At 38.2% G+C, this 27,645-nt stretch overlaps 1 protein-coding gene across 1 annotated transcript; it reads right to left on the bottom strand.

Moving 5' to 3' along the window:
• Positions 1-1,137: 1,137 nt before the first annotated feature.
• On the bottom strand, positions 1,138-27,645 carry LOC124163914 (G patch domain-containing protein 1 homolog). Its single transcript, XM_046541022.1, has 11 exons — positions 27,364-27,645; positions 27,053-27,273; positions 17,371-17,522; positions 15,135-15,258; positions 14,728-15,000; positions 10,810-11,061; positions 9,445-9,612; positions 8,947-9,121; positions 8,007-8,319; positions 6,538-6,775; positions 1,138-1,814 (listed from the first exon to the last, which is right to left on the bottom strand). Exons 1-11 carry the CDS (start codon positions 27,431-27,433, stop codon positions 1,239-1,241), a joined length of 2,562 nt encoding a protein of 853 aa, XP_046396978.1. The 5' UTR covers positions 27,434-27,645; the 3' UTR covers positions 1,138-1,238.

Here is a 27,645-nt window from a genome sequence, read left to right as displayed (position 1 = left end):
ACATAATAGTATACTTTTTTAAATTTTTAAAAAATCACGAAAAAAGGTTTTTTTTTAAAAAGAGATAACAAATATTAAACATAATGTAATTATAAAACCAACTATGTTAGCATTTAAAAGAAGCTTTAAACTTTGATACTAAAAAAATAAAAATAAAATATAATAACTATTTACCTATCAATTGATTTTTTATTAATGCATAAAATGGCCAGCACTGAGCCGTGAACAGGGCATAACCTATTTAGCACTCTAAGTGTTAATGATTATGTGTTTCCCAACAAGCCATGTTCTATTCATTCCACAATTTCTGCATAAAACACATAATTTAAGTTGCTTTAGCAGTGTTTCATCAGAGTGCACACCACTACAAGAGAAGCCGCTGGAAAAGCAATATGAAGAAATGGAAAATTTGTGAAGAGAAGTGCTGCGAAGTTGACGTTAGCTATGAATCATACATTCTGGTACCCAGATGTACCAAGTATAAGCAAATATCAACATTAAAAGAGTGATGATTATTCATAATTCCTGCTGATTAGTATGAATATCTAGTAATACTTAGTAAATGCACTTTTTGATATCTTAAACTGAAATTTAACACAGCTACCATAACCTGAACTCGACAACATCCCAGTTTTTCATATCAAAGAGAAAATAAATATGGGCACCAATGTGCTAAATTTCTTTGACCATTCTGCATTTTTTGGGACAAAAGCTAATTTCATATAACATATTGTTTTTTCCTCCAACTCCAACCTCTTCTCCAACTATCATGTTGGTGCAAATCGAAGACTCATTTTCCATCAGGAAACTCTAAGAAAAGAGGGCTTGCAGCTCATCTAACAATCAGAAGCAACTACTCAACTCCCACAATGAAATTTGTTTGTACGATTTGAATAGGTACATGTATGAAGTACTCCTGGATAAATGTGAAAACTGCGTATGTACTTTGGCATCTTGTTGTCCATTACTGCCAGTAATAATTGATAAAATCAATCATCCCCCAGTGGTAATTCGAACATTTGGGTTGTCTAAGAAATGAATTGTAGTTTTACTCAAATATGTAGGCAATAAAAGATTTGAAAAGGGGATAAGGTTGTTTGAAGAAAAGTTTCAATAATTATAGTTGGCAACCATACAAAAATTACTGAATGCCTCTTTGTTCATTATCACTTATTTTATAGCACATTATAATATATGTACACAATTATATACAAACACATTAAAATATGGTTTACACTTCATCGCTTCTTATGCTTGTGCTTGGATTTGTGTTTCTTTGATTTTTTCTTGTGACTTTTATGGTGCTTACTCTTTTTGGACTTCCGAGATGATTTTTCCACCCATTCCACTTCTTCAGAACTACTGCTGCCACTGGATACTTGCACCACAGTAACTGTCTTGCCTACACTGGCAACTTCTGCCCTAAATTTATCAGGAAGCCTAGGTCCATATGCTCCACTGTCTAAGTCTACATCAGAAACTTTGGGAGGGGCAGTATTAGATTCTTCTTGTGGAGGATTCTCGGCCTTTTCTCTGTCTTTTTGTGAATTGTACCTGTTATTTATAGAGTCGAGATCCAGATTAGCAAATACTCCTCTTGGAGGTGATGTGTTTCTCTCAACATTTAGCTGTGACGGTGTTGGTGTTTCCTCTGCCGTGGTAGGCTCAATCCTTTCAGATGCTGATTCATTCGGTTCTTGAACCTCTTTCATACTATCACCTTCATCATGATCGTCCTCATCTGATTCTGATTCACTGCTGCTCAAAAATATGGCCTTGAAGAGATCTATTTTGTTGGTAGGGAAGCTCGTGTCCTAGAATAAAAGAGAGTGAATTTATGACATTGATGAACATCCCTGGAAAAATACCATTATGAATGACACTTTTCAAAAATCTTTTATACATTTACACAATAATAAAATCTTTCACTTTTCATTTTTACAGCAAAAAGATGCTCGTGTCAAAGACTTAATACTATCCCACGTTATTAGAATTTAATGGAAAAGTACAGTTCCTATAATGTATGCTTATTAGACTTTTCATAAAGGGAAGCCTAATTTGGATGAATGTATCCAAATTATGATATGAAAACATTTTTAAATTATGCTTATATGTATGTAGAACTAAATTTTAAGACATGATAACTATCAATCAAGCTGGTACCCCTTACAATCAACAATTTTTCATACATGTAAACTTGAAAGTCGGAATTGAAAGACTTTATCTTCCTGAGTGTCACACATTGAAAACAAAGTAATTCATTATGGTGATAGTTGGGGAGAAACTGAGTTTGCAAAAACACTTCATGAAACCTATCTTAATCAGGAGAATACTTAAATAATAATAATCAGCTGTGTACGTATATTTATTAAAAATATAAGGTGATGCTTGTAAGGTGTTGGACATAGAATTTTCTGTTTCAGACATTGGTTGTACTAACAAATTTGGGTTTCATGATGAATGAAGTGAAAACTGATATTTAAATTGGAATATCACTTCATTCCATAGGATTCCAAATGTTTATCACTATAAATAAATATATCACAGTAATATGTATCCAAAAATAAAGTTTAAAATTAAAGACATAATTTAAAGTTTTAATCAAAGCAGGTACCTAAATTCCATTTATCATGTATATATTAAAACTGAAATGGAATTATCGATCTGATCTGAGATCTGCTACTTTGAAAGGTTTAAATCATCAATAAAACTGAAAAAGGGGGGTTAAATATATTTTTCACACTAGTAGTCTTTTAGCCAAATATGACCAAAGCTCCGAGTAGTTTTGAGAAATTAGTTTCTCATGGATAGACCATAAATTTGATACAAAATGAAACTTTAAATACAAAATTTCAGTCTAGGTGTTTGACCTGCTATTCCCTTAATTTTATAAGGATCCCATATTTCCTTGATTATATTATTTTTTACATTATAATTTTTCTTTAATTGGCAAGAAATCACCCTTGACTTGGGAAAAAGAATTGGTCTCATTGTGGTTTCACTTTCGAAAACAGATTTTCGTTCACTTGGACAACAGGTGTTTTCATACCAGTATACCTAAGGAGTAATTTTTACAGTAAATCATTCATTAACCACCAATTTTTCACTTTCAGCACATTCAGTTTCTGATACATTACCAGTCTATATTGAAGTAATCTACTATTTTTATCTAAATTTCCCATAATAGTAGACACACATTTCACTAACTCTTGCACAGTTTTGTACCATCTGATGATACGAAGTGCAAATACAGTAGAACCTCACTTATGAAACTTTCAGCGGAAAACCAAAAAAAGTTTCATAAGTGAGGAAGTTTCATATGCGAGGTTTTTTGGTATTTAGCATGAAATCCTTTGCTATAGGGGCTGGTTTGTTTCCAGGATGCAATTACTCATTTGGAGGCAAGAAATTGAAGCCTAATGATCTTATTTTCTCAAAAGTAACACACCAGATGATGTGTTACTTTAAGAGAAATATAATTTTACATTCCTGAAAAACTTAACCGAGGGATGAACGACTAGCATTTCTGGTACTAAGCTGCAAGGCTATCACACTGGAGAGATTTCGGAATGATGACACTAAATGTTCACAGAGAAGCCAATTTAAAAAAAAAAAGTTGACTCATTAAAAGCGGTTTTCAGGAAATTCATTTTATCACCTATAGGCAAACCCCAGATTGGAGATTGAAGAAATGAAATACCTGAGTAAAGTCATTCAAATTAACCCCGTAATTATACCATTTTTCTGAACTGACGGCGGCTGACCATGAGCATGCTTGAAACCCACCCACTCTTCTAGCCAATCACAGAAGAGCGACAGGAGAAAGTGAGGAAGAGCCCGCAGTCTCTCTCCGAACTCTGAGCAGTGCAGATCGCTCTCCAGCTAGCAGTGTTGCCAAATCGAATCTTTGGAGATCGCACAGCACTCATTCTGCCGCCCCCAAAAGTACCGTTAATTTAAAATTTAAATTTTAAATTAATTTTAATTTTGGTACGCGAGGATTTTTAACGGCTCATTTAGGTGTTATTTCGCTGGGCGACGGGAAGCATAACCTTGGAAAATTCTAGACAATCTTCCGTTAGAGATAGATATTCCGGATTAACGATCATCTACTGCAGTTAAAATTAATATCTAATAAACAGCATCGCTCATTATTAAAACTTACTATTCTTCATTGACATATCTATGTAATGAGCGCATACTACCCCCGCTCCTGTGACTAAAATCGGCGCGCCTACCGCAATCTTCTCGTAGATCAGTTCTCTGACAAGTCGTACAAGTGCGGTATTTTATCACATTGGACTGGAAAAATACGTTTCATAACCGAGGTCGTCGTATAGGTGAAGAGTTTCATAACTAAGGTTGGAAAAACATGGGTTCATATGGGGTTATTCACCGGACCAAAAAAAAAATCGGCGTATAAGTGAGGTCATCGTATAAGTGAGGGTCGTATAACCGAGGTTCTACTGTATATACCTATGGCCTTCCATGACAGGAATGGTGCCATCTTTGAATATTTCAGAATAAATTGCTTAACAGCAATAACATAGTCTACTTCAGAGATTACAGTTGGATGCACCACATCCGACTCCAAAGGAAATATGTACATAGTCTATTTCCGACACAAACATTTCCAGAAACTTTTCGCAAGCTAATTTTAATAATTACTAATATGAATTAGTCCTTCACTGAGGGAATATTAAAAATGTATGTTCTCTATCAGAATTTGTTCTATAATTTGCTGTAATTTTTTTGGTGTCCGTGGTACATTGTTTGTTAATGTTAATTTGAACTACTCGTTTTGTCATAAGAACTAAGATGTACATGCATTTTTATTTTGCATTAGTTAGTAGCTGTACATTAGCTTCAAACATCACATTAATTTGGATGATTGTTACACTGAGCATTTAAAGCAGCACAGACAGTTTGTTCACAAATGCAAAAGTGGCTAGCTATGAGAAAGTGCAAAAACTGAGGAACCATAGCTCTAAAATTTTGAAGCCAATCACAATATCACCATAAACTATACTAACCTAATATAAAGCCTCAATACTGTTCTTGGATTAGGATAAATATTGTAAGCTAGTAGTAGTAGCTTGCCAAAATATGTTATGTAACCAGCAATTTGTGGAAACTAACATTTACGTCACAGGTTACCTCTTCCAAGCAATTGCACAACTGCAATCAACAAAATTCCAAATGAGATGTGCTGAAGTGGTTCCACCTACGCTAATCTAAAATTTATCATTAAAAAAACTAAGATTATGTCAAGATAAAAGCCTTTTGCACATCTATTACTGAAGCTAAGCTAAATAGGGTAGTTTCCTTCATCAAAGAAAAAGAAAGGCATTGATTGCGCTTCGTTACCCAACATTAGTGTATTCATAATAAACAGATTATTTGGTTTTAGAAATCCCTAAGACAGAGGTTAATGTTCAATTTTAACCTCATTTCTCTCAGATTGGTGCCCATGCGATGCCACTCCACGTGAAGTCACAGGGACCTAGATGCTATACCAGTAAAGTAGTCAGGAGTTTTACATTGTCTGAGATTACCAATGCATGCATGTGGCACAAAGCTCAGGGAAACATCTCTTAATAATTACCTATTGAAATTGCCTATGGTCAGAAAATTTCCTTCGTTGGATATTAATAACCATTATTTAAGCCAATTGCTACCTGCTAGCACAGTACTCTGCTACCTGCTAGCAGCCTGCATCCTAGCAGCGCTCATAGCCTCGCACCAAGGTGGCCTCACACGGCGGCAGCTGGAACCAGAATGACGTCACATGGGCTTTTCCCAGCATCCATACTTAGCTGTCGCGTTTTTGGGCGCTTGAAAATTTTCACTTTACATTTACTCGCAAAAAATAGATATTGTCATTTAAAAATCTAAACGCGTGAAACGCATACTCCAGGAGTAATAATCTTCCGATTTTGGCCATAAAAAAATAATAGGAAACCATCCCATTGTATACTATCAGGAAAATAATCAATATATAATTATAATAAACCAATAATTACTGTGATGCTGGTAAGCAACCCGTCCTCATCTAAAATATTGCCTTTCTTCCATATTTATTAATAGAGTTGAATTTTGTTATTAGGGCATAAATTACTTACCAATTTAATGGTAATTAATGAGCACAAAGAAATATTAAGAATACATGTTCAGCCTACTATGCACTTGTTTGAAGAATCTTGGATATTCTAGGATTGAACCTACAGCATTACATTCCGCATCATGGTGTTTCAAAAGAATTATGTTTTTTTGTACATTTACTGAACATATTTATTTCTCGCCATAAACTAGACCACTGACTTATGATAAGATCAACAATAACGAGGCTACATGAAAGGTAGTACATATAATTGGAGAAATAAGAATTATCAATGCATTATACTATGGATGACTAATGGAAATAATATATGTAAGCTAGTAATCCATATTCCGTCCAACAAAAGACCCAAAGAGAATGATGAGTCATGAAAGGAAACTGGTAAAATCATGAGACAAATAATTTAATTTGATTCTTACCTCATTTTGATGATTTGTATTGGTAACTGATGGTGTAATATCTTCTTGACTACTATCTTCACAGACTTCAGCATGTGTTATGGTTGGTTGATGAGCCTCGGGAGTATCTGATGTAGATTTTTCTAGTGTTTTATCCCTATTTGATCCTTCAGAAGATACAGCAGAATTGTGAGCTGATGATGCCATGAAGTCAAATACAGAAAACTTGGAAGTTTTCCTTTTCACCTCAGGCTCCGCACTGAAAGTATTATGAAAAGGAATCATTGGAATTCACATTATTAGAAATTTCCAAAGAAATAATGAGTAATTAAACACAGTTACACAGGAAAAAATTCTTAATTCTGTCTCTCAGACAAAGCAATCTAGAAAAAAACGAGCACAAAAACATGGCTGGTAACTTGAATAAAAGATATAACAACTACTTCACCTAACATTATAATGTAGTGACCTGGAAACGGAAGATTTCCATTTCCAAAATATGCATAAATATGTTGTCGTGTGACGTCTCAGAATAGCCAGCTATGACAAACTATGCCTCGGGATTTGTACCTTTTCACTTTCTAGAATGCCTAATCTTCCTCTTCCCCTTCCTTTCTCCTTCCTCTTGGACGAAAACATCCTGGTTCCACTTCCCTATATAATGGCACGGTTGAGATGCTATTGGCACGCAGGACTCAAGACGCACTCAGTAACACACAGGGCAGTCAGCAATGTAGCCGTCAGTTGGAGTGAAAGCGTGGGCCGTATGGCCCGTGCGACCTAAGCGCCTTGCTATCCACCCGTGCCATCACCAGCATCTCCTCTCCTTCCCGAGACAATGGTAATATCTTAACTTTTGGCTATTCTGGACGCACAAATTCATCATTGTTTCATGCATGTTTTTTGAATTGATTTGGAAATTGGGTTTTTGAATGGAAATAAACTTTGGGTCAAAAACTTTAAATACTTGTGTGTGATTATTCGCTTCCCACCACCAAGGGCAAGAACCCACACGCAATACAGAGCGTGCGACCTGCGATATTTTTCGAGGTGGCGGGCCGTACGCACCCTTACAATAACAATTATCATTAATATGATGATTCTGTCCCAAGCCCATTTTGTCATTAGATTCCTGGAAGTTATAATTTGTATTTAGGTTTCCCAGGGACCGAACCATCAGAAAGTTACACAATGCCATGTCGTGAGTAGTGAAAAACCCACTCAGGTGGGAATTGTGACAAATTTGATGGTAAATAGTAATATCCTGGAGTAAAAAACAAACAACATTTCACGACAGATTCATCCTTTTAGATGGCTATTACTGAGTCATTCTTAACATAAATTACTGAGGATTCATCCTCAGAATATAATAAAATAAAATAGATCAACAGATTGTGCACACTTAGGGCCGAAGGGAAATAACAGGATAAGACTTGCGAGCCTTACGTGTACACCTGACTACTAGATTGGCTTTATGACAATGTGCTCACCTCAGGCCAGGATCGGGCACATTGAATCTCTTGAAAAGTAAAGAGCATGGAGTCCACGGAACCTTCTCACGCGTCATACGACCATACATTTTCATTTTGGCAGCCTTCTTCTTCTCTGACTCTTCTTCCTTGGGGAATCTGATTGCGGCATCACCTCCATCATCGCCAACGTCAGGGTGCATGGCAGACACAAATCGGTCAAACATGAGGCCCATTAGTGGCTTATACAACTTAGCAGCCTGTTCAAACTCCACTCTCTCCCTGTCTCTCTCCCATTCAGTCATGGACAAAGGCTGTAATTCTGTCAGCCTGCCTAAAACAATCAGCGTAAAAAGAGATTTGTTTAGTGATAACAGAAAGAAAACAGAGAACCTACACTGGCTATTTTATGCAGGTTGCTTGATTCCTTTCAAGGATACTGCTTGCTTACATGGCTAACAAATCAAAGCTTAAAATTTAATATGTTTAACTTTAAAATAATCTATGCAACTCTTACCATCTGACTTTGCTCTAAAAATTAATTAAAATCTAAGAGAAAATGTATTGCTCATCTGAACACAGGTTCAACAACCCTGTTAGATATGATGAAACATCGATATTGTAGATTTTATTTCATTTCTATTCAAGTTTTGCCAAAAACTGTAAGTCCAGGGAAAATATATTCCAGCGATACAGAAAAGAACCTGATATTCTTGCAGACTGAAGTCGGCGCCACAAACTTTGTTGGGATTATTTTTTTACCCCCATATACCATTTTACTCCATACGTAATGTAAGGTTGATTACCATTCTATAGTGCTACTCCAATCAATGAAAGTATTAGAGCCACCAGATGCTCACCAGCCTATGAATCGATAAAATATAGGCTATTAAGAGATAATTACATATGTACTTAATCTCTTGAAGCCCAAGTGATCAGTAGTAGAAGAAAAAAGAATTACCTTTCTGATTTGATTTAAGCAAGCCGAGATATTGCTCATAGCGACGTTGTTTATCAGGATTGGCGGCAAAGGGTCGAAACTGGGTAACACCCTTGGAAGCAACTGACTCTTGAGCAGACGGAGGTACAGGTGGGTCATTCCCTCCAGGCGACTCAACATCTGCGACACTTTCAACCTGAAAGAAGAGCTAGATTGTAATCACCACTTCACCACTGCCTTCTCTTCCAAACAATGGCATTAGCAAGAGGAAGGCGAGGGTTGAGTAGGGTAAGAAGGGACGGAGAGACTTTTTGAGTGACTAAAGACTTATAATCGGACAAACGGTATCAACAATTTCAATGGTGGAATAATCATCACTCACCTGTACACTGTGTACAAAAAAATTCTTGGCAAAATTATAGAAGACTACATACATATTTTCCCAATTAATTAATGGAAGCCATAAACAAGGATATTAACCATAGATAACATTATGAAAGCAGCAAAAACAATCAATACCTTAATTTCTGATGGAGTGAGCAAACTAGGCACATCCTGCCTTGTCCTTGGTGTTTCGCTTAAGATTACTTCCCTGTCAGCAGCCGTAATATCATGTCGCCTCAAGCCCTGCTTCCTTCCACTGACTTCAACATCATCAGCAGGGGTCTCAAACCGTGTCTGCCGAACCTACAGAATGCAAAAGACATCAGGATTAGGATTGAAGTATACCAAATTAATACCTATATAATAAAATATAATTGATCCCAAAAGGATATGGAATAAAGAAAGGAAAGACGTGACAAGAGGAAGCATTCAAAGAGTGTAGCAAGAGAAGGATGTTGAAGGGACGTAGACATATCATCCAAGAGCTGCATTTAAAATACAGCACTGTTAACTTTTTTAGTTCCATTAGCAAGTGTACTAACAATGGGTTTCATGTGCTTGAAAGAAAGTGATTTTTGCAACCCTAGGATAGACTGGATTCGTAATTGTCATTTTCAACCAGAAACACCTGTTTTAAGCTGTAAACTCAAGCATGTAAGATTCCCATGGAGCTAGACCACCGGCATATCAGGTTTTCCCGCACTCTTTACAAAAATAAAAAAATCAAACTGTTAAGACAGAGTTTAACTAAGATATAAATGAGGCATTTATTGAGGCCAATAAACTTGAAAAAAAAAACAGAAAACAATGCATTAATAGGCTTCTTCAAATACTTGTGACCAGTATGAGGTCTGTCACCAATTTTCAAATTTAGGAGAAGTTTGCACAAAAAAGTGAGCGTGGTGGCCAAGTGGTCTGAGCGCTTCCTTGGTGATCAATGAGGAGGGCCTGTTCAAAATCCCTGGAGAGCCTTTTGGTGCCCCAAAAAAGTTTGAAAATGTTTATAAATAGTTTTGGCAGTTCTACGATTTGCAGCCGTTCTTAAAGAACGTACATACTACATGAGAACCCCATAAAAATCAGCATTAGTGAGTAAAATGACACAGCATGCAGCTAGGAGCACGGTGGAAAAAAAACCACACTGGCAATTGAGTGTAACTAACACAACTACCTGTAAAAGTTAATTAGCAGGAATAGAGTCCATAATCAAAAGAATGTGTCGCAGTCATTGTGCATAGTTTATAACGTAGTGATTTGAGTGCTTTGGAAGGAATCAAATTTCCACAGTTACTGGAAGAATGTAATCTTTTAAGGTACCACACAATTTTCTACAAATTTCCTGAGGTAAATCAGCAATGCGAATGTTTATTCCTCATGTCACATCACCGAAACATGTGAAAATCTTTGTTAAAGCACAGTGATTATGTGAAGTAAATATAACTTTGCGACATGGCATTAATGAAAATTCTGAACATAAAAATAAATAATAACAATAAATACCTTGTGAAAAGGCTGAAAATCAGGTGGTAGTTTTGGAGGTGGGAAATACTCAAACTTTGGCCGACACCTTGCCAGCACAAACCCTTCGAGCACACTGCCAGCGTAATTTGGAAGCAACTCTTGACCCCAGCGACTGCTCTTCACTTTGCTCTTCTTCTGATTTTCTTCCTCCAGTGAAAAGTCATAGTGAGACATATCCTCGGTGGAATATATGTCCTCATCCTCTTCCTCAAATGCGCCCACACCAAAGGCCTGAGAGAGAACATTTTTTTAAACAAATGGTTACATTCATTATGATTCAAACTACGGGATTGCTTTATTCACTGAGAAAAAAGTCAGTTATCATCATAAAAATCAGCTTCTACAATGACTTTTTTTAGATACGGTAATAAATTTATATAGAGAATTCAATTGAAGATTTAGGTGCCTGTTTAACTCTCAAATACTTTCATCTGACTTCATTATGCAGATGCTGGCCATAGCCAGTGTAGTTGGGATTGCAATTGCAACTTACATCTATGGAGTTAATGCTAAACTAACCATCAGGAGTGAATCCAAAATTACAGATACCAATTACAGCAATGACGTGCTCATTCAGGGTTGCTACAACATCCCTGGATTCAAATTCTCCGTCATTTCCCATATTTCCCACTCTCCTTAGGACCGTAACATTCAATTTTTCAAATATAAAATTATTTCATAAATATATTAAAATTCCTTTGAAAATGTGTTTCCCTCCATTGAACACATAGAAAAATGGTAAGCTATCCACACCAATCATAAAAATCACCATGAAAAAATATTTGGCTCAGTCGTGATTCAAATTGAGGTTTTCCGATTGCCAGACAGGTATGCTAAACAGTTACACCACCAGGCCATGCAGTGCCTTCATGAAACATGTGTTCAGTTTAATGCAGAGATTTGAAAAATGGTAACTTGCGAATAAAATAAATTATCTCCCATAAAACTTAAAAATATCTCTAATTGCAGTCAAAGAGAAGTCAATAAAAAACAAAGGCCCATAGCCAGCCAAGAGTGTGGCAGTTCATTTGATGTTTGTGTTATGATGACATACATTTCCTCCAGTGCCATGCATCAAATTCCCTCAATTTTCCTTGAAATTCCCTCACCTGTAACAACTAACTGCCATTATATGTAATACCTAAGAAATTCGGAGCCAAAAACAATAGATCTACTACTCAAACCACACACAAATACGATCCATTATTCCTCCTAATAATCTATATACAGCAGACTTCCAATTATCCGACCGCGGTTTATCTGCGTTACAGATTATCCGCGCATGATTTTTACTCTCGCTCAATTTCTACCGCGATCTTTACAAAACAATAAAATTGGACACAAAATGATCGGAATTACTGCATTAGTGCTAGGATACATCGGGGCTTATTATTTCCGTTAGAATCCCCAAACGTAAAATGGAAGCAATCGCTCACTAGCTGCATTCACGGGAGCACCGTGTTCCTGTTTTCAAAGCCTTGCACTGTGCAATCACGCTCTGCTAAAAAGATCGCAAACTCTCGAAGAAAGCTCTCATTGAGTCTGGGAAGCACTCTCAAATAACACAATAACTGCATAAATAGTAGTACATATATTGTATGTTTTAGGTAAATTATGAGCATTGCAAGACATTTAAGTGAAAAATGCGATGGTGGTTGGCGTAACATGGTGAAACTCCTTCATGATGCACAAAGGTTAAGAAAAGACTTAGCAGTTGGAAATTTTAGTGGGCCAAACCTCACCCAACATAACATTTAACGAGCAGTTGTATTCTCACCATTCACCACTTTTCAATGTTTTTTCTGAGAAACCATTACGGATGCCACTCACCACTCCATAACAACCCTCCCCGTATTTCGTCATCATACACCAACCCTCGGCTACCCCGTGCAGTGACCCATCAGCGACGTACTTCCCAAACCTACCTTCCCTTCCCTTACCCCCTCCACCAAATAATACACTGCAATTCACGACATCACTTCTCTCACAAACTATCAGCAATACATTGTATGCTTCACAGACTATGATTGATTCCATTGTCGAATTACAACAGGATGAAGGAGCTAAACACAATCAAACTAATTGCATCCAATAAACTCCCTCCATTCTACCACCCCTCTAACGCCTTCAAGGGTATAAATTCTATGTACTGATACTTGTAATTGCCAGATGATGATACGCTGTGTTGAAACCGGTCGCAAATATATTTTATTTTGTGAAACAGCGAAGTCTTTTCTTAACCTTTGTGCATTGAAGTGGAAGTTTGGATTGTCCGTGTTTTCCGATAATTCGTGCCGTCTCTCCCCATCGTTAGCCATTGGGATCACCGGGAGTGCACTGTATGACATGTACATAAAAGAAAGTCAAAAATTAAGTTAGTTACACCATTTATAACTCAAGAATGGTTGCACCTATTTTAGTGATATTTGGTTTTCTGGATTTGTCTCAGATTCGGATAACAGAACACACATTAAAATATAATAAAAGTTCACGAAACAAATTGACCTTGATCTTAGGATTATTTTTTTAGGAGTTGGTAACATGGCAATAGCTATCAAGCTGGTCAAAACTAGAAGAATTATTTTGTTTTAACCAATTTGCAGGGTATTATGTAGCCATGAACTCACAGCTCAAGGTAGGTTTGGTGTTCACGATGCTTCGAAACCTAAACCAACCAAAACTATGAAATGGAACATGTGTATCGATTAAAAAAACTGATAATCAATGTGATTCATGTGATCGTGCTCAAAGGAAAATTTTAAGACGAGGAAGTTCTCATTCCGAGGATTCCTACGATCCCAACCGATATACCCTTTGAGTGAAAAATTAATTCAACTTTCCCGTCGTGTTTCATCCGCGATGACGATTATCAAATCACAAGGTGAGTGTTTTTATCATGGTCAAATATATGAGGCATGTTTAAGTGTTGGCAAACCATCCACTGTACTTGTTCTTCCACCTGATAGCAAAGCAAAAACTATTGTAAATCAGAAGGTACTTGACTCAAGTGAATAAAGCCGAATGTGAAGGGTAGACCGAGGCACATTTACGTATCAGACACTGGGGCATGTTTACGCAGTGCACTTTTCCGAACCGAGTTATAACTAGCGTGCCACATGACATATTAATGCTGCTCTCTAGGGGCTATTTTCATAAGATATAGAGCGTCAGTCAAGCATCAGTTTAGCGTTGCGTAAACTTGCCCCAAGAACGGGGCAAGACTTGGACATAATAAGATTTTTTACGGTTAAAAATGAAAATAGGCCAACAACTGAATGCATAAAATGTTGACTTCATTAACTGCTTTATAAAACGACAGCGTAACTTAAGGCTTTAAAATTAGAAAATTCATTAAAATAAATCTGCGTATGCGCACCCCAGTCTACCCCATGTAGACTGAATAAAGAAAATATGTTTATAACAAGCCATTGTAATGCTTATTTTTGTAGTCTCATTGAATTTTTACAAATTTATTATAAATAGGCAAAAATTATTAACATCAGTACAGCCTCTCTTGATTTATAAATAGAGTGACTAAACTGATAATTGATAACTAGGCAGTACAATGTTCGCCAGGTCAGCTAGTTTAACATAAAAATAAACATCAAACAAACGTTTCACTTCATTATTAACATTATCATTTCCGAAAATATCAATAATTTTCTCACAATATTTATGCTGAAAATTAAAAAAACACATCATAATTGCAGGAATATGTCAATGAAACTGTTTCGACTTAACTTCCAGCCCTTACATTAATGCACACATGTATTCATTCACAGCATTTAAAGAGATTTTTGGCACTTCACCTTCATAGATACAGCAATGATGAAACTGTTCACTGCCATAATACCCTTTAGAGTTTAAATAGGGAAAAAAAGTGAAAAATAAACATACCTGCCCAGATATTGAAAATTTATTCTTTTTTTCTCTAATATTCAAGATGGAATTTTTCTTAGTCTCAGATTTGTCTTGAGATAAAATAGGCCTCCGATCCAGACCCGAGTATCCAATGCCAAAGAAATCATTTTTTGGCTTGCATTTGAATGCTTCAATATCATCAGGGGCGTATAAAATGTCTTCTTCATCGTACCCCTCTTCCTCAGTGCTGTCTTCTTTGACATCTTCAGTGGAGCCTCCCAAGTCTTCAGGCAATGAGCAGCCGTAGATCTGGAAACAAGATCATTTTGAATTTATACCAACAAAAGATGAAAACAAAAAAAGAAGGATAAAAATCTTAGACACCTAAATAGCATTTATGTGTGTCGTGAATACAAATGTGACTGTTGCATAAATAAACATACCTTTTTTGTTTGTTTATAGCTTTTCTTCCTGGCTTGCCTCTTCTCCAATTTGGTGACACGTGGCCCCACGCCCTGGCCTGGCTTCCATCCCATTTTTTTCAGGAGACGAACCCCAACAGTATCTCTGCTCAATGAAGAGTAAAAGAAGATGCAATGACAAGGCACACATTCTTCTTGTGAGAGTCTTTTGAGGCCAGTGAAGAAATATTCCATAACTATTTTGTGTCATACATTTACAACTCTGTACACCAGCACATCCAAATCATTTTTCTCTCATTAATGACACAAAAACAAGAAATAAAATACAATTTTTGTAACCAACACCACCAATGCATTCCCTGAGCAGTTAAAAGTATGGCCATCAGATTCACGAGATTACCAATGCATGCATGTGGCAGAGAGCTCAGGGAAACATCTCTTAATAATCACCTATTAAAATTGCCTATGGTCGGAAAGTTTCCTTCGTTTGGTAGGGTATTAATAATCCTTATTTAAGCCAAGCACTACCTGCTAGCAAGGTACTCTGCTACCTGTCAGCAGCCTGCATCGTAGCGGCGCTCATAGCCTGCCACTATTACATGGCGGCAGCCGGAACCAGAATGACGTCACACAGGCATTTCCCAGCTTTCATACTTAGCCGATGCTTTTTCACATGCTTCAAAATTTTCATTTATTATTTAATCACAAAAATTAGATATCGTCATTTAAAAATCTAAAAGCGTGAAATACATACTCCATGAGTAATAATCTTTTGATTTAGGCAGTAAAAGATAAATAGGAAACCACCCTATTGCTAACACAAAGGATCTGTAAATGAATGATAACTTTAATAACAAAAGTATCTACCAAAAGACGTTAAAAATGTTCTTGAGCCCCTTATTTGAAGAACCAGGTTTTACAGGCACCCAACAATGTGCACTGAACGATAACAGAAGATGGAAGAAATCAAACCTTGGATGATACATTTCAATTTAAAATAATTACATACTTATGAAAATCTGAGACAATTTTGCTGATAAATTTTTGAATTCATCAAAGAAGATTCAGGATTCCTGATCAAATGGTTGAGGCTATGGAGGTATAAAAACACCTGAGAATTATGTTTGCTAAATTAGAATATTTAGTAACTCCACTTTCAAGAAGGAGAGACTTTTATGAAAGAAGGTAAAACTCACACTTCAAGCCTGAAACTTGTGCTCAAAAACCATCAAAAAGGCTAGAGAAAACCATCACCAACACGCCAGCCAATCATAGCGTGCCGCTGATGACAGCCACTCAGCAGTCACTTGACCATGACAGAGGCTGTATATACGTAATGAAAAACCTCACTCGACACGCACAGCCCTGAGGACGATGGCAGAGTCGGACATCGAAATGTCGGCAGTAACGCAGTTCCTGGCCCGGTGGCGATCCCGAAAACTCTTCACTGGGAAAGCACTAAATCTTTCTTCACTCTCAATTTTAATTATGAGCAGGAGGGTGGCACAATAGTTTTGTGACTCACGGACCTCCATGCAATGAACTCTGAAGACTATTTCCAGACTTTTTACCCATGTCAGGCAATCCTTTCAATCAGGGATGAATCCTTTTTTCCACTACTTACTACAATATTGAATTGAATTACTCTATTTTAAAAATTTTTGGTCGCCGTTTCTCCCTAGTAATTGTTAACCTATCATGCATTAGTTACATCCTCAAGTACCAAGCCATGGAAATCACCTCTCAGAAATCTGTAGAAATTTCCGCTGAGTTCACCATGTAGAAACAGCCTCTCATTTAGAGTTCACAGAGGACCAACTGAGGACAAGTTCCGTATCATTTAAAGTGATTTAACCACTGTTACATTCACCTGAAATTGTTTATTAATCGTGCACTAGTTAGATTCTTGGCGAAAGGCGTATTGAACAAGAATTTTGCCCAAATGCCCGGTCCATGGCGAGCAAGCAAGAGACACAAGTGATATAAGGATATCTCTCGAACCATCGTCTTCGGCATCCAGTAGTGGCTAAGAGGTCCTATCAAATGCTTCTAACTGGATTGGAGCCTAAATCGCAAAAAGCCTGATAACATTGGCCAAGATCAATAGCACATAATAAGCAAGGAGGAGGTGTCCCTTACATATGTAACACCATTGGAATGAAAGCGAAACAGAATTTTATATTCCTGTTCCCGTCAATACTAATTACTCCAATCACTCCCTTTGAGATCCAGTGGTAAGATAAGATGGAGTACATACCTCACGGGCTGCAAGATAGAGAGCAGCACTGGCACTCCTGGTATTGGGCCTTCGGCTGGTGCATTTCGCTCCCTTTTCCTAGACGACCCGTGATCCCTGTAATCACTTGTGGCTCTAATCACTTTGGGTGCAATGCCAAATTCTTCCATATCCTAGAAACAACATGATAGGAGTCAATTGAAAATGATGAAGTAAGCTTTCACGATAAAAACACAATAATATGTATGTTTTATGCATTAATGTTTGATGCTTAGGCAACATGGATCCCAAGAAAGCAGGTAGAGGAAGCAAATGAGGGACAATGCACATTCCACAATGCAGCATAAGTTTGATAACCTCATCTTTGTGAGCAAATACACGCTGACCACAGAGTGTACACGGCCAAGGCAAGCGAAAACACTCCTGATTGCTTTTATTTACGTGCACTGAACTCACAAAATTACAATCTTAGGTTTGAAAGAAAAAGCCGTTTCATCATCAACAGTGCCATGAAATAAACTTAAGCTGGCATCCCAAATGCGGCACTTGGCAAATTTACATCAAAATTTTTGGGCAAAAACTTTTGGTCCAAAAATTTGTATGCAACTGGATGGGGTCTCCCATGATGCATTTCATTTGGACCAAAAGATGGAAAACAAACAAAAGACAATATTAATGTAAACAAATGTGGAAGTGGGTAAACTTTTCTCGGGATTCCCACCGGGTTAATGTTTTTATAACGGCCAACGTTCCCGTTACCGTCTCGGCACTCATCTTAAGGGCTGAATATTGATTTATTTAATGTTTGGTTGCTAAGTCCCATTGCTGTAATAAATTTAGTTAAATAAAAATATATATTTAAAAAATAATAATAAAATAAAATACGATGTCAATTCTTTTATCGCACCTATGCAACAGTCCACCTCATGTGGCCTACTTATTTAAATGAAGTTCTTTAAGTGTAATTTCGAAATAATTAGGTCAACTGCACAAGATTGGCTATCTCTGTGACTGCAGGTGGCATTAGTTTTTGATTTTTGCATTCGTGAATTTTCCCTCACTTCTAGAATCTTCTGCAAAACGGGTTTCTAAGTATTACCATTGAGTAAGTATGTACTAGAGTAGAGTAGAGAGTATGTAGAGTAAGTACTCTATGGTATTACTGATGGAATACCCAGAGTCTCTGTTAAAGTTATTTTTATCCAACTTAATTTCAATAGCTTCCTTTGTGAGGCGATCCCAAAAACCTTTAGCATGGCAAATTATTTTTGCTTCTTCAAATTTAATGATGTGGTCCTGGCTCACACAATGTTCGGCAATGGCAGATTTCTCCAGTTGCCCGAGCCTTAAGTGCCGCTTATGCTCCTTGAGCCTAGTCTCAATGGTGCGACCACTTTCTCCAATGTAAGCTCCTCCGCACTCACACGGGACACGGTAGATGCCAGGAGTCTTGAGACCAACTGGGTCCTTCGCTTTAACCAGCTGCTCCCTTAATTTCACCGGAGGCACGTGGATAGTTTCAATATTGTGTCTCCTAAGTATCCTAGATATTTTACCCGAAATAGTGACGACGTACGGCAGGCAAGCTTTGGCTACCGGTTTTTCTTTTCCACCTTCTTTCTGGATATCCCGTGTCTGGAAAGTCCTCTTGAGTGCCATGGAAATCTGGCACCCACTGTAGCCATTCTGTGCAAAAGTCCTTTTAAGGAATCTTATCTCCGAAGGTAAACTGCTCTTGTCAGAAATGGTCTTAGCACGATGGAATAAAGTTGTGAGGACCGCCGATCGCTGTGAGGGGTGATGGCGACTATTCCCATTGAGGTATAAGTTGGTGTTTGTCGGCTTACGGTAAACACTATGACCCAATATTCCATTGTTTTTCTGCGTAATGAGGATGTCTAGGAAAGGCAGCCAAAGACCATCTTTCTCTAGTTCCATGGTGAAGGTGATGTTGGGATGCCGGCTGTTCATATGTCCCAAAAACTGGTCAAGAGTGTCCCTCCCATGGGGCCAAACAATGAAGGTGCCATCGACATACCGGTAGAAATGCTTCGGATGAAGTGGAGCAGAGTTCAAAGCCTTCTCCTCAAAATCTTTCATAAAGAAGTTGGCGACGGTGGGGGAAAGAGGGGATCCCATAGCGACTCCATCTGCCTGCTCAAAGAAAAATGGGAATCCCGAGAAAAGTTTACCCAGATTATTCGTCGGGAAAGCATAAAATCATATTTCACAAATGTGGAAGTTTTCGAAGTGGAGTATTCTATCTTTTTTAGTAGTCGTAATCATCTGTGCAGGCCCCTTGAACATTAAAAAGATGAAAAAAAGGAAACAGAGGGAGTGTTGGACTTGCCGTAAGCCAGAAATAGGAGATGAAAGCATTGGAATAGGCGTGCTTACCATGTTGGAGAAGGAGTTCGTTGCGGATGCTCCCATATCTTATCGACTTTACTTTACAATACGTGAAGATATTTTCATATCCCTTATCAGAAAGGTAGAGGACAGAAAAAAATATCAGAATATAAACATGAGGCAGTTTATTCCCACCAGGAAAATGTTATTGATAAATGATGGACACTGTAGTTGAGATGACGTTATGAATAGTGCCATAAAAGTGCATTGAAATCGCATTTTTTTTCTCTCCTTATCGAGCAGTTGCTAAATGGTCCTTAACCTATAATCATAATGATCAAAACAGGCGGTTCTAGTGTTTCACAGGTTGTCAATTATCCAGATACTCGCTTGCTCGGAATCGTATGCCCTCCAAAAAGCTAACCTATAGATTTTGGCATCATTTAAATCTTTTGTTCTTTCCAAAACACCTCTTCTTATATTGTGATACTAATACATCGCTTCCTTCTTATTGAGCATGTACTCATTAATAGAGGTCCGTGAATTTCGCGAGACGCGATATCGCGAAATAACGCGAAATAAAACGAAATAACGCGAAATCGGTAAATAAAAACGAAATTTCGCGTCTTTTGCTATTTTCAGTGAAGTAGCGAAAATATCACATCTAATGAGCCATAAAAGCCTAAGCCTTCACTGTTTAACGCTGCCAAATTTCATTTGCTCTATCTCATTACGATTCCAAGGTCAATTGGCTCGTTTAATCTCGCGTATAACGCATCCGCGTATTATCGCTCACCGTAGTGATTTCTCCGCCAGAATTTGCCGTTAAATTTATCACAGCCTCTCTCTTCGATTCCCACGTATCAATCCTTAAATATTTAGAATGAGGCGCTTTCTCACCTGAAGAATTACATAATATGAATTAAAAATGTGCGGAAAGAAATTTAACGCGGCCGCGGAAGAGCGGAAATACAAGCTCACGCGCCCGGCACGCATCAATGCCGAGCAGTAATTCCGGTGACTCACCGAGACGCATTAGACCGCGTTATTGGATAACTTGTAGCAGGAAAACCTTGAGTGTGGGTCTAATGTATCAATTTCGTTGACTTAAACACGGCCGCTGGCTGGGACCGGGCCGCCGTTCACGGCAAGGCCCACAGCGTGGCAGAGAGTCGTCTCGTCTGAAAGCGGCGTGAATTTTACGGCGTCGTGACGTGAACGGCGGCCGGCGAAAAGTCGTTTCGTCAGAAAGCGGCCTCAATGTGGCACTGCCTGTATTTCACGCCGTAGACGGCGCACCGCCGGGCCGGATTGAAATGGGCGCTGTGGTGACCACGGCGGCCGTCAACGGCGCCGTGCGGTCAACTGCGCGATTCGATTCGTTTAAAGACATCCATAGACGCGTATGGTTATTTGGAAGCACGAAGCGCTAGCAGTGGGGGAAGGGTAGGAAGGAACAGAAAGGATAGGAGGAGAGGGTGTTCTCATTATTAGTGGATGGATCGTCGGATATTCGGCTCTCCACTGAGCTAAAATTAAAAAAAATCATTTCGACATTGGCCAAATCTAATATCTAATTCTTCAGGTGAGAAAGCGCCTCATTCTAGATGTTTCAGGATCGATAAATGGGAAAGAATTTTTCAAGTTTCTTTGAATCCGATTATGTTTTGTCAAGTGTGGCTAAGTAAGATGAAGCTTCTTTCACTGCCTTTCCTGACCGATTGGCAACAGCTGTAATAAAAACTAAGCAATTTTGTTGTATATAGCTGCTTTCCTACTTTCCCTCAACACCCATGCAAAAGAAAGGGGACCCGCAAAACGACACCTATAATTTGAACACATAGTCGCTCAGTCAAAGAAAGCAAATGAGGAGCTTGTTGTTGCTACTACAGAAGCATTTTTAAAGGCTTTATTTAGTGCAGAGAAACTTGACAATCCAAAAATTCTGGAATGGCTCTCTAAGTATACACATATGAGGTGGTGGGAATTTGCCATTTGCCAATCGTATTCACCACTACCTATTTGAACCATTCATATACCTTGGACCAGTGTAAGTTGAACCATTTCTTTCATTTAGTTTTTTCATAAAGTTTGTACAATCGAAATTGTGTTAAATTTTATGTAAAATGCTTAATAAAAGTATAAGTATTCATGAAATGTGTACCATAAAATAATAAAACGCCTATAAATGTGGGAAAATTGTAGCATTATAATAACACCACCAAGATTTTCTATAACACCGAAATCACATGGTTTTAAAACGAATTTTAGCAAAAAATTAAACCACTTTCACGGACCTCTACTCATTAATACTGATTTACTAATTGAGAGTTTTCATCACCTCTCAAGACCAATATTTGCTCATTTTTACTTCTAGGACGACACCAGGCAATGAAATAGACCATCGTGAACATGTATATATATTTTAATTTTTAAATAGATGTTTTGCGAGTTCACTTGGTGGTATGGTGACATTATAGATTCAAAAATAAACCTTTTTGTATTCCACACAGTATTTATGTAAAAATTCAACAGGTTCTGACCTTTTCAGGTCATTTTCAAGAGGTGAACGATAATGATAATGGCATAACAAGGTCAAAACCGGTCGAGTTTTTAATGCATGTTGTGTGGAAATAAACAAAGTTTATTTTTGTGTCTATTAAATATATAATTTTTTATTATAATGTTCATGCAGACGATAAATAAGTTTAACCTGTGGTCAGCACTTGGCGATGCTTTTTAGTCGAAGGCCCTGTGATTGGTTGGTTTCATCCAATTGGATGAAATTTTGACCATGGGAGATTGTGTGCGTCTGTTGTATCAAAATTTGATACAATGATGCAAATTTGACCTTGGGATACCCACTTTAGAATACAAATGCATGACTACAACTTTAAGAGTTTAAAAGTGCTCTAATGTTTCGATGATTTGTAACATACACAAGAGGTAGCATTTAATAAATGTGTGCATTCAGCAAAAGGATCTACTCCCCAGATGCTTCAGTGTAGTTTTTCGAGCACCCAGAGAGAGTGTTCTCATTCTGCTGAATGTGAAGCTTGTTTGAAACTGTAGGAGTGGGAAGTTTATTTTTTTCCGATCCACCATATTTGAACACTCCATGACCACTGAGCAAGGGTTCCTTCCACTCAGGAATATAAAAATGGCACTCACAATGAGCATCCACTGAGTGAAAGAATTCAAACAGAACACTCCGATGCTGATCCATCGGCTGGATACACCAATTTTTCTGAGTATTTTACACAGAGTTCTGATTTTATGCTCCACAGTGCTATCTGAAACTGAGGGCCACAATCTACAATTTGATGTTTGAAATTTCGATCATTTATGGCATGTGAATACTGTTATGTATTCATGTTTATGGCTTAGTAAAGATTTTCAACACTCTCACTGGTGGATATCCAAGTGGATATTCCATGCATTTAGGATCAATCCTTCGAAGATGTTCGGGCCTTTGGCATACCGCAATAGGGTAGTTTCCTTCATCAAAGAAAACGAAAGGCATTGATTGCGATTCGTTACCCACCATTAGTGTATTCATAATACAATAACTATTTGGTTTTTGAAATACTGGTTTAGACGAATGGCAAGGGTCAAATTTTATCCTCATTTGAAAAAGGCCAGATTGGCGCCCATGCGATTCCACTCCGCATGACGTCACAGGGACCTAGTTTCTACACGAGAGGATAGGAGTTATACATCGTCTGAGGTTACCAATGCATGCATGAGGCACAGAGCTCAGGGAAACATGTCTTAATAATCACCTATTAAAACTGGCTAAGTTCGGAAAGTTTTCTTCGTTTGATAAGGTATTAATAAACCTTTTTTAAGCCAAGCGCTACCATTCAGCAAGGTACTCAGCTATCCGCTAGCATCCTGCGACGTATCAGCGCTAAGCCTCGCCTCAAGGTCACCTCACCGGGCGGGAGGGGGAACCAGAAATACGACGTACGGAGATATTTCCCGGCATTCATACTTAAGCGTCGCGTTTTCGCACGCTTGAAAATTTTCACTTTTCATTTAATCGCGAAAAATAGATGTTGTCATTTAAAAATCTAAAAGCGTGAAATACGTACTCCAGGAGTAATAATCTTTCGATTAAAGCAATAAAAAAATAATAGGAAACCACCCTATTACATATATATGAGCATGGAATAATGCATTGCTCAGTCAGATATGTACCCCTACACACAGAGATACATTTTTTGTTTAAGTAAATTAACGAAGAATGATGAAGATAAAATGGATCAACCAGGAAATTAATGAGGAAGTACTGGGAAGAGTGGGAGAAAAGAGAAGTCTTCTCAAAACCTTGAGCAGAAGACAGGGCAGCTTATTTGGCTACATCATGAGACATGATGGCCGGATGAAAACAATCGTAGAAGGACAGGTGGAAGGGAAGAAGGGCAAGGGTCGACCCCGAATGAGATATATAGGGCTGGTTATAAGGGATGTAAAAGAGAATATATTTGTCGCTATGAAAAGGCTAACGAATGGGAGAGAGGAATGGAGAGCTGCGTTAAACCAATTTTAGGATTGTTGGCTAATGATGATGAAGTAAGTTGGGCCCAGTTCAAATTACAGTAGAACCTCGGTTATACGACCCTCAGTTATGCGATGACCTCACTTATACGCCGATTTTTTTTGGTCCGGTGAATAACCCCATATGAACCCATGTATTTCCAACCTCAGTTATGAAACTCTTCACCTATATGACGACCTCGGTTATGAAACGTATTTTTCCAGTCCAATGTGATAAAATACCTCAGTTGTACGACTTGTCAGAGAACTGATCTACGAGAAGAATGCGGTAGGCGCGCCGATTTTAGTCACAGGAGCGGGGGTAGTGAGCGCTCATGACATAGATATGTCAATGAAGAATAATAAGTTTTAATAATGAGTGATGCTGTTTATTATATATTAATTTTAACTGCAGTAGATGATCGTTAATCCGGAATATCTATCTCTAACAGAAGATTGTCTAGAATTTTCCAAGGTTATGCTTCCCGTCGCCCAGCGAAATAACACCTGAATGAGCCGTTAAAAATCCTCGCATACCAAAATTTTGGCTTCCAAGGCCATTCAAAAAAGATTATCGTATTTGTAGTATGGACGTAAGCCGTTGGTGATTCAACACGATGGCAAAAACAGCATGCGTGGACTCATTCCGCGGGCTAATCCCTCATCCGCGGGACGAATTGAGCCGGAGGAAAGTTGCTTACGCGGCGCGCAGATCAAAACTGACCCAACTTGTATCTGCGGGTTTAAATGAAATATAGTTTGACCTTGACTGCCTGGTGGCAAGCGTGTATTTTTTAACTGAACGAGAGTTAGTACGAATGCCCTCGGAGTATAACTCGCGTCGTCAGTAGTAACGTAATCATTAAAGTCAAATTCAAAACGCGAGAGATAAGGCAGTTCCTTTCGACTCAGGAATGACTTATAACCATTATATCGAAGAACAAAAACGGTCTGGTGTTGTTTTCAGATATGGGGAAGCAAAATATTACGTGAAGATGAGTCACACGGCTTGTGAGTCGAAGTTCCCGGCGCTGAATTCGCGGAAGAATGCCGGCAGAGAAGCTATACCCGGTAGATTCAATCTATTATTACTAAAATTTCATGGGAAAATTCTTTTTTAGTGCGTAAACATTATTGAGAGGGGAGATTTTTCCGGGCTCTTAATCTATTTTTGTCCATTCATCACTGACAGCAGTTGCGCGATTATTTCAAATGCTCACTTAAAAGTCTTCTAAGCACCGGAAAAGTGAACTTAGTCACGGAATATCCGGGGTACCAGTGGCGTAACTAGGAATATGCTTTGGGGGTGACGGTAGTACCTGGGGGGCGGCTTCACCACCCACCCCTCGGAGGCAATGGGGATTCCCGTAAAATTAAAAAAAAATGGCATGCCTGTTAATATGTTCTACATCATTTTGGCACATAAAATTTAACTTTTAGTAGATGCAGTAGCTGTTTATCAAAGCTAGACTTGTGTTTAAAATTTTTCTGAGGCTTTGGAGAGGGATCCATCCCCCAACCATAATTACGCCACTGCCAGGTGCTCCATATTATCTATGGCATGGTATTTAGAGGGAGAAAACCGACAGCTGGGGTCATTTGCGCCATGAGGTAAGAGAGGGAGTATAGAAACCCTGTGTTGGAATTAGCCAGGTTGTAACGATAGGCTTAACCAGGGCTTAATGTCCCATCTGCCGGACAGTGTGTTGCACTGGAAGTTCCGTCCACACTACTCTCAAGCAGGGATAGAGCCATCTCTGAAAACTTTCTGCCTCTGCCATTAACCCGGGTCCATAGGGTGTGAAGCCTTCGTGATGCATTAGTGAAATTTTGCTCCCTATAAAAAATTACATGGTTAATTTGGATGACTTTCCTCAGGTATTTCATTTCTTCAATCTCCAATCTGGGGTTTGCCTATAGGTGGTATAATGAATTTCCTGAAAACCGCTTTTAATGAGTCAACTTTTTTTAAAAATTGGCTTCTCTGGGAACATTTAGTGTCATCATTCCGAAATCTCTCCAGTGTGATAGCCTTGCAGCTTAGTACCAGAAATGCTAGTCGTTCAACCGTCGGTAAAGTTGTTCAGGAATGTAAAATTATATTTCTCTTAAAGTAATACATCATCTGGGGTGTTACTTTTGAGAAAATAAGATCGTTAGGCTTCAATTTCTTGCCTCCAAATGAGTAATTGCATCCTGGAAACAAACCAGCCCCTATAGGAAAGGATTTCATGCTAAATACCAAAAAACCTCACATATGAAACTTCCTCACTTATGAAACTTTTTTTGGTTTTCCGCTGAAAGTTTCATAAGTGAGGTTCTACTGTATATACCTAAAGTTTTAAAGACTGCAGTGGTTCACAAGTTTATTTGTATTATTAGCCAAGTATTTTCTATTTCCCCTTCACAAGCTCAAGTGATTGTAACAAGACGCAGGAAAACAATACACAGATGTAAAGGGTATTCATACGAGGGGGTATACCAGAGAGAATGGGGGAAAATAGTTATTTTGGAATATTATTATCCACATGAAGAAATATCACTTTCAAAGCAACTTTAAATTACGGAGGGAGTGAGAATTTAATCGAGATAATAGCAGAAAATATCTTTTCGAGTATTTCGATGGCTGCTATTGATACAACCATGTAATTAGTGCCAAATATTTTTTCTGAGGGGCTATTTTTTGACATTGCGTATGAAAAATAAAATTTTGCCAGATTGGAATCGTTGTATCTCGCCAACGTGCGCAACCCAAGGATATCTTGAAATTGGAACAATAAACCTTTAACTACAGAGTGAAAATACTGAAGGATACCTCATCGTCCATGAAATCTTCTGGCTTTTGCGATACCCCACCTCCTCTTTCTGAGCGAGAAGATTTGAATGAAGAAGGCTTCCATCCTTCCAGAGTTCCCACAGTGTTGAAAAATCCAGCAGAAAACCCTCCCGTGAATGCTCCATGGAATCTTCTTCGGCCCTGCTTATCCAGAGCAACTTGCTCCTCCAAACTTAAGGGTTTCTTTCTAGGAATTTCATCTGAAAGTGCAGAATGTTGAGTTGTTTATCATACCGAAAAATACACCGACAATATGCATATGGAAACTATTTATAATCTAAGTTCCTCACCTTCCTCTATTGGATCCAACGCAGAACCATAAATGACATAACTTTCAGATTCTTCGTCGTCTGAATCCATGTTTGACAACTGGAACTACACTAAAATAAACTCTTTCACAGATGATACCATAGGATTCGTATCAGTACTATAGTATATAATTGCATAGAGCTCATATTATTATGAATATTTATGGACGGTGCATTCCTATCCAGAACAACATTAACACGGAATCGCTGCTTTTTTGTCGTATGGTCGGGGCCGGAGGGTAGCAAAGGAGGGTGAGAAATGAG

Source organism: Ischnura elegans, chromosome 8 (genome assembly GCF_921293095.1).
Source record: "Ischnura elegans chromosome 8, ioIscEleg1.1, whole genome shotgun sequence".
Classification (NCBI taxonomy): Eukaryota; Metazoa; Arthropoda; class Insecta; order Odonata; family Coenagrionidae; genus Ischnura; species Ischnura elegans.
This window is presented reverse-complemented; position numbering and strand designations above follow the sequence as displayed.

What these genes read in the sequence shown, in the direction of transcription:
- LOC124163914 (XM_046541022.1), bottom strand. Translation starts at nt 27,433, where the DNA reads ATGGATTCAGACGACGAAGAATCTGAAAGTTATGTCATTTATGGTTCT. An exon ending in TCTATCTTGCAGCCCGTGAG is followed by an intron (nt 15,259 to 17,370) that starts GTATGTACTCCA and finishes TTCATTGAGCAG; the next exon opens with AGATACTGTTGGGGTTCGTC. An exon ending in GCTATAAACAAACAAAAAAG is followed by an intron (nt 15,001 to 15,134) that starts GTATGTTTATTT and finishes TCTTGTTTCCAG; the next exon opens with ATCTACGGCTGCTCATTGCC.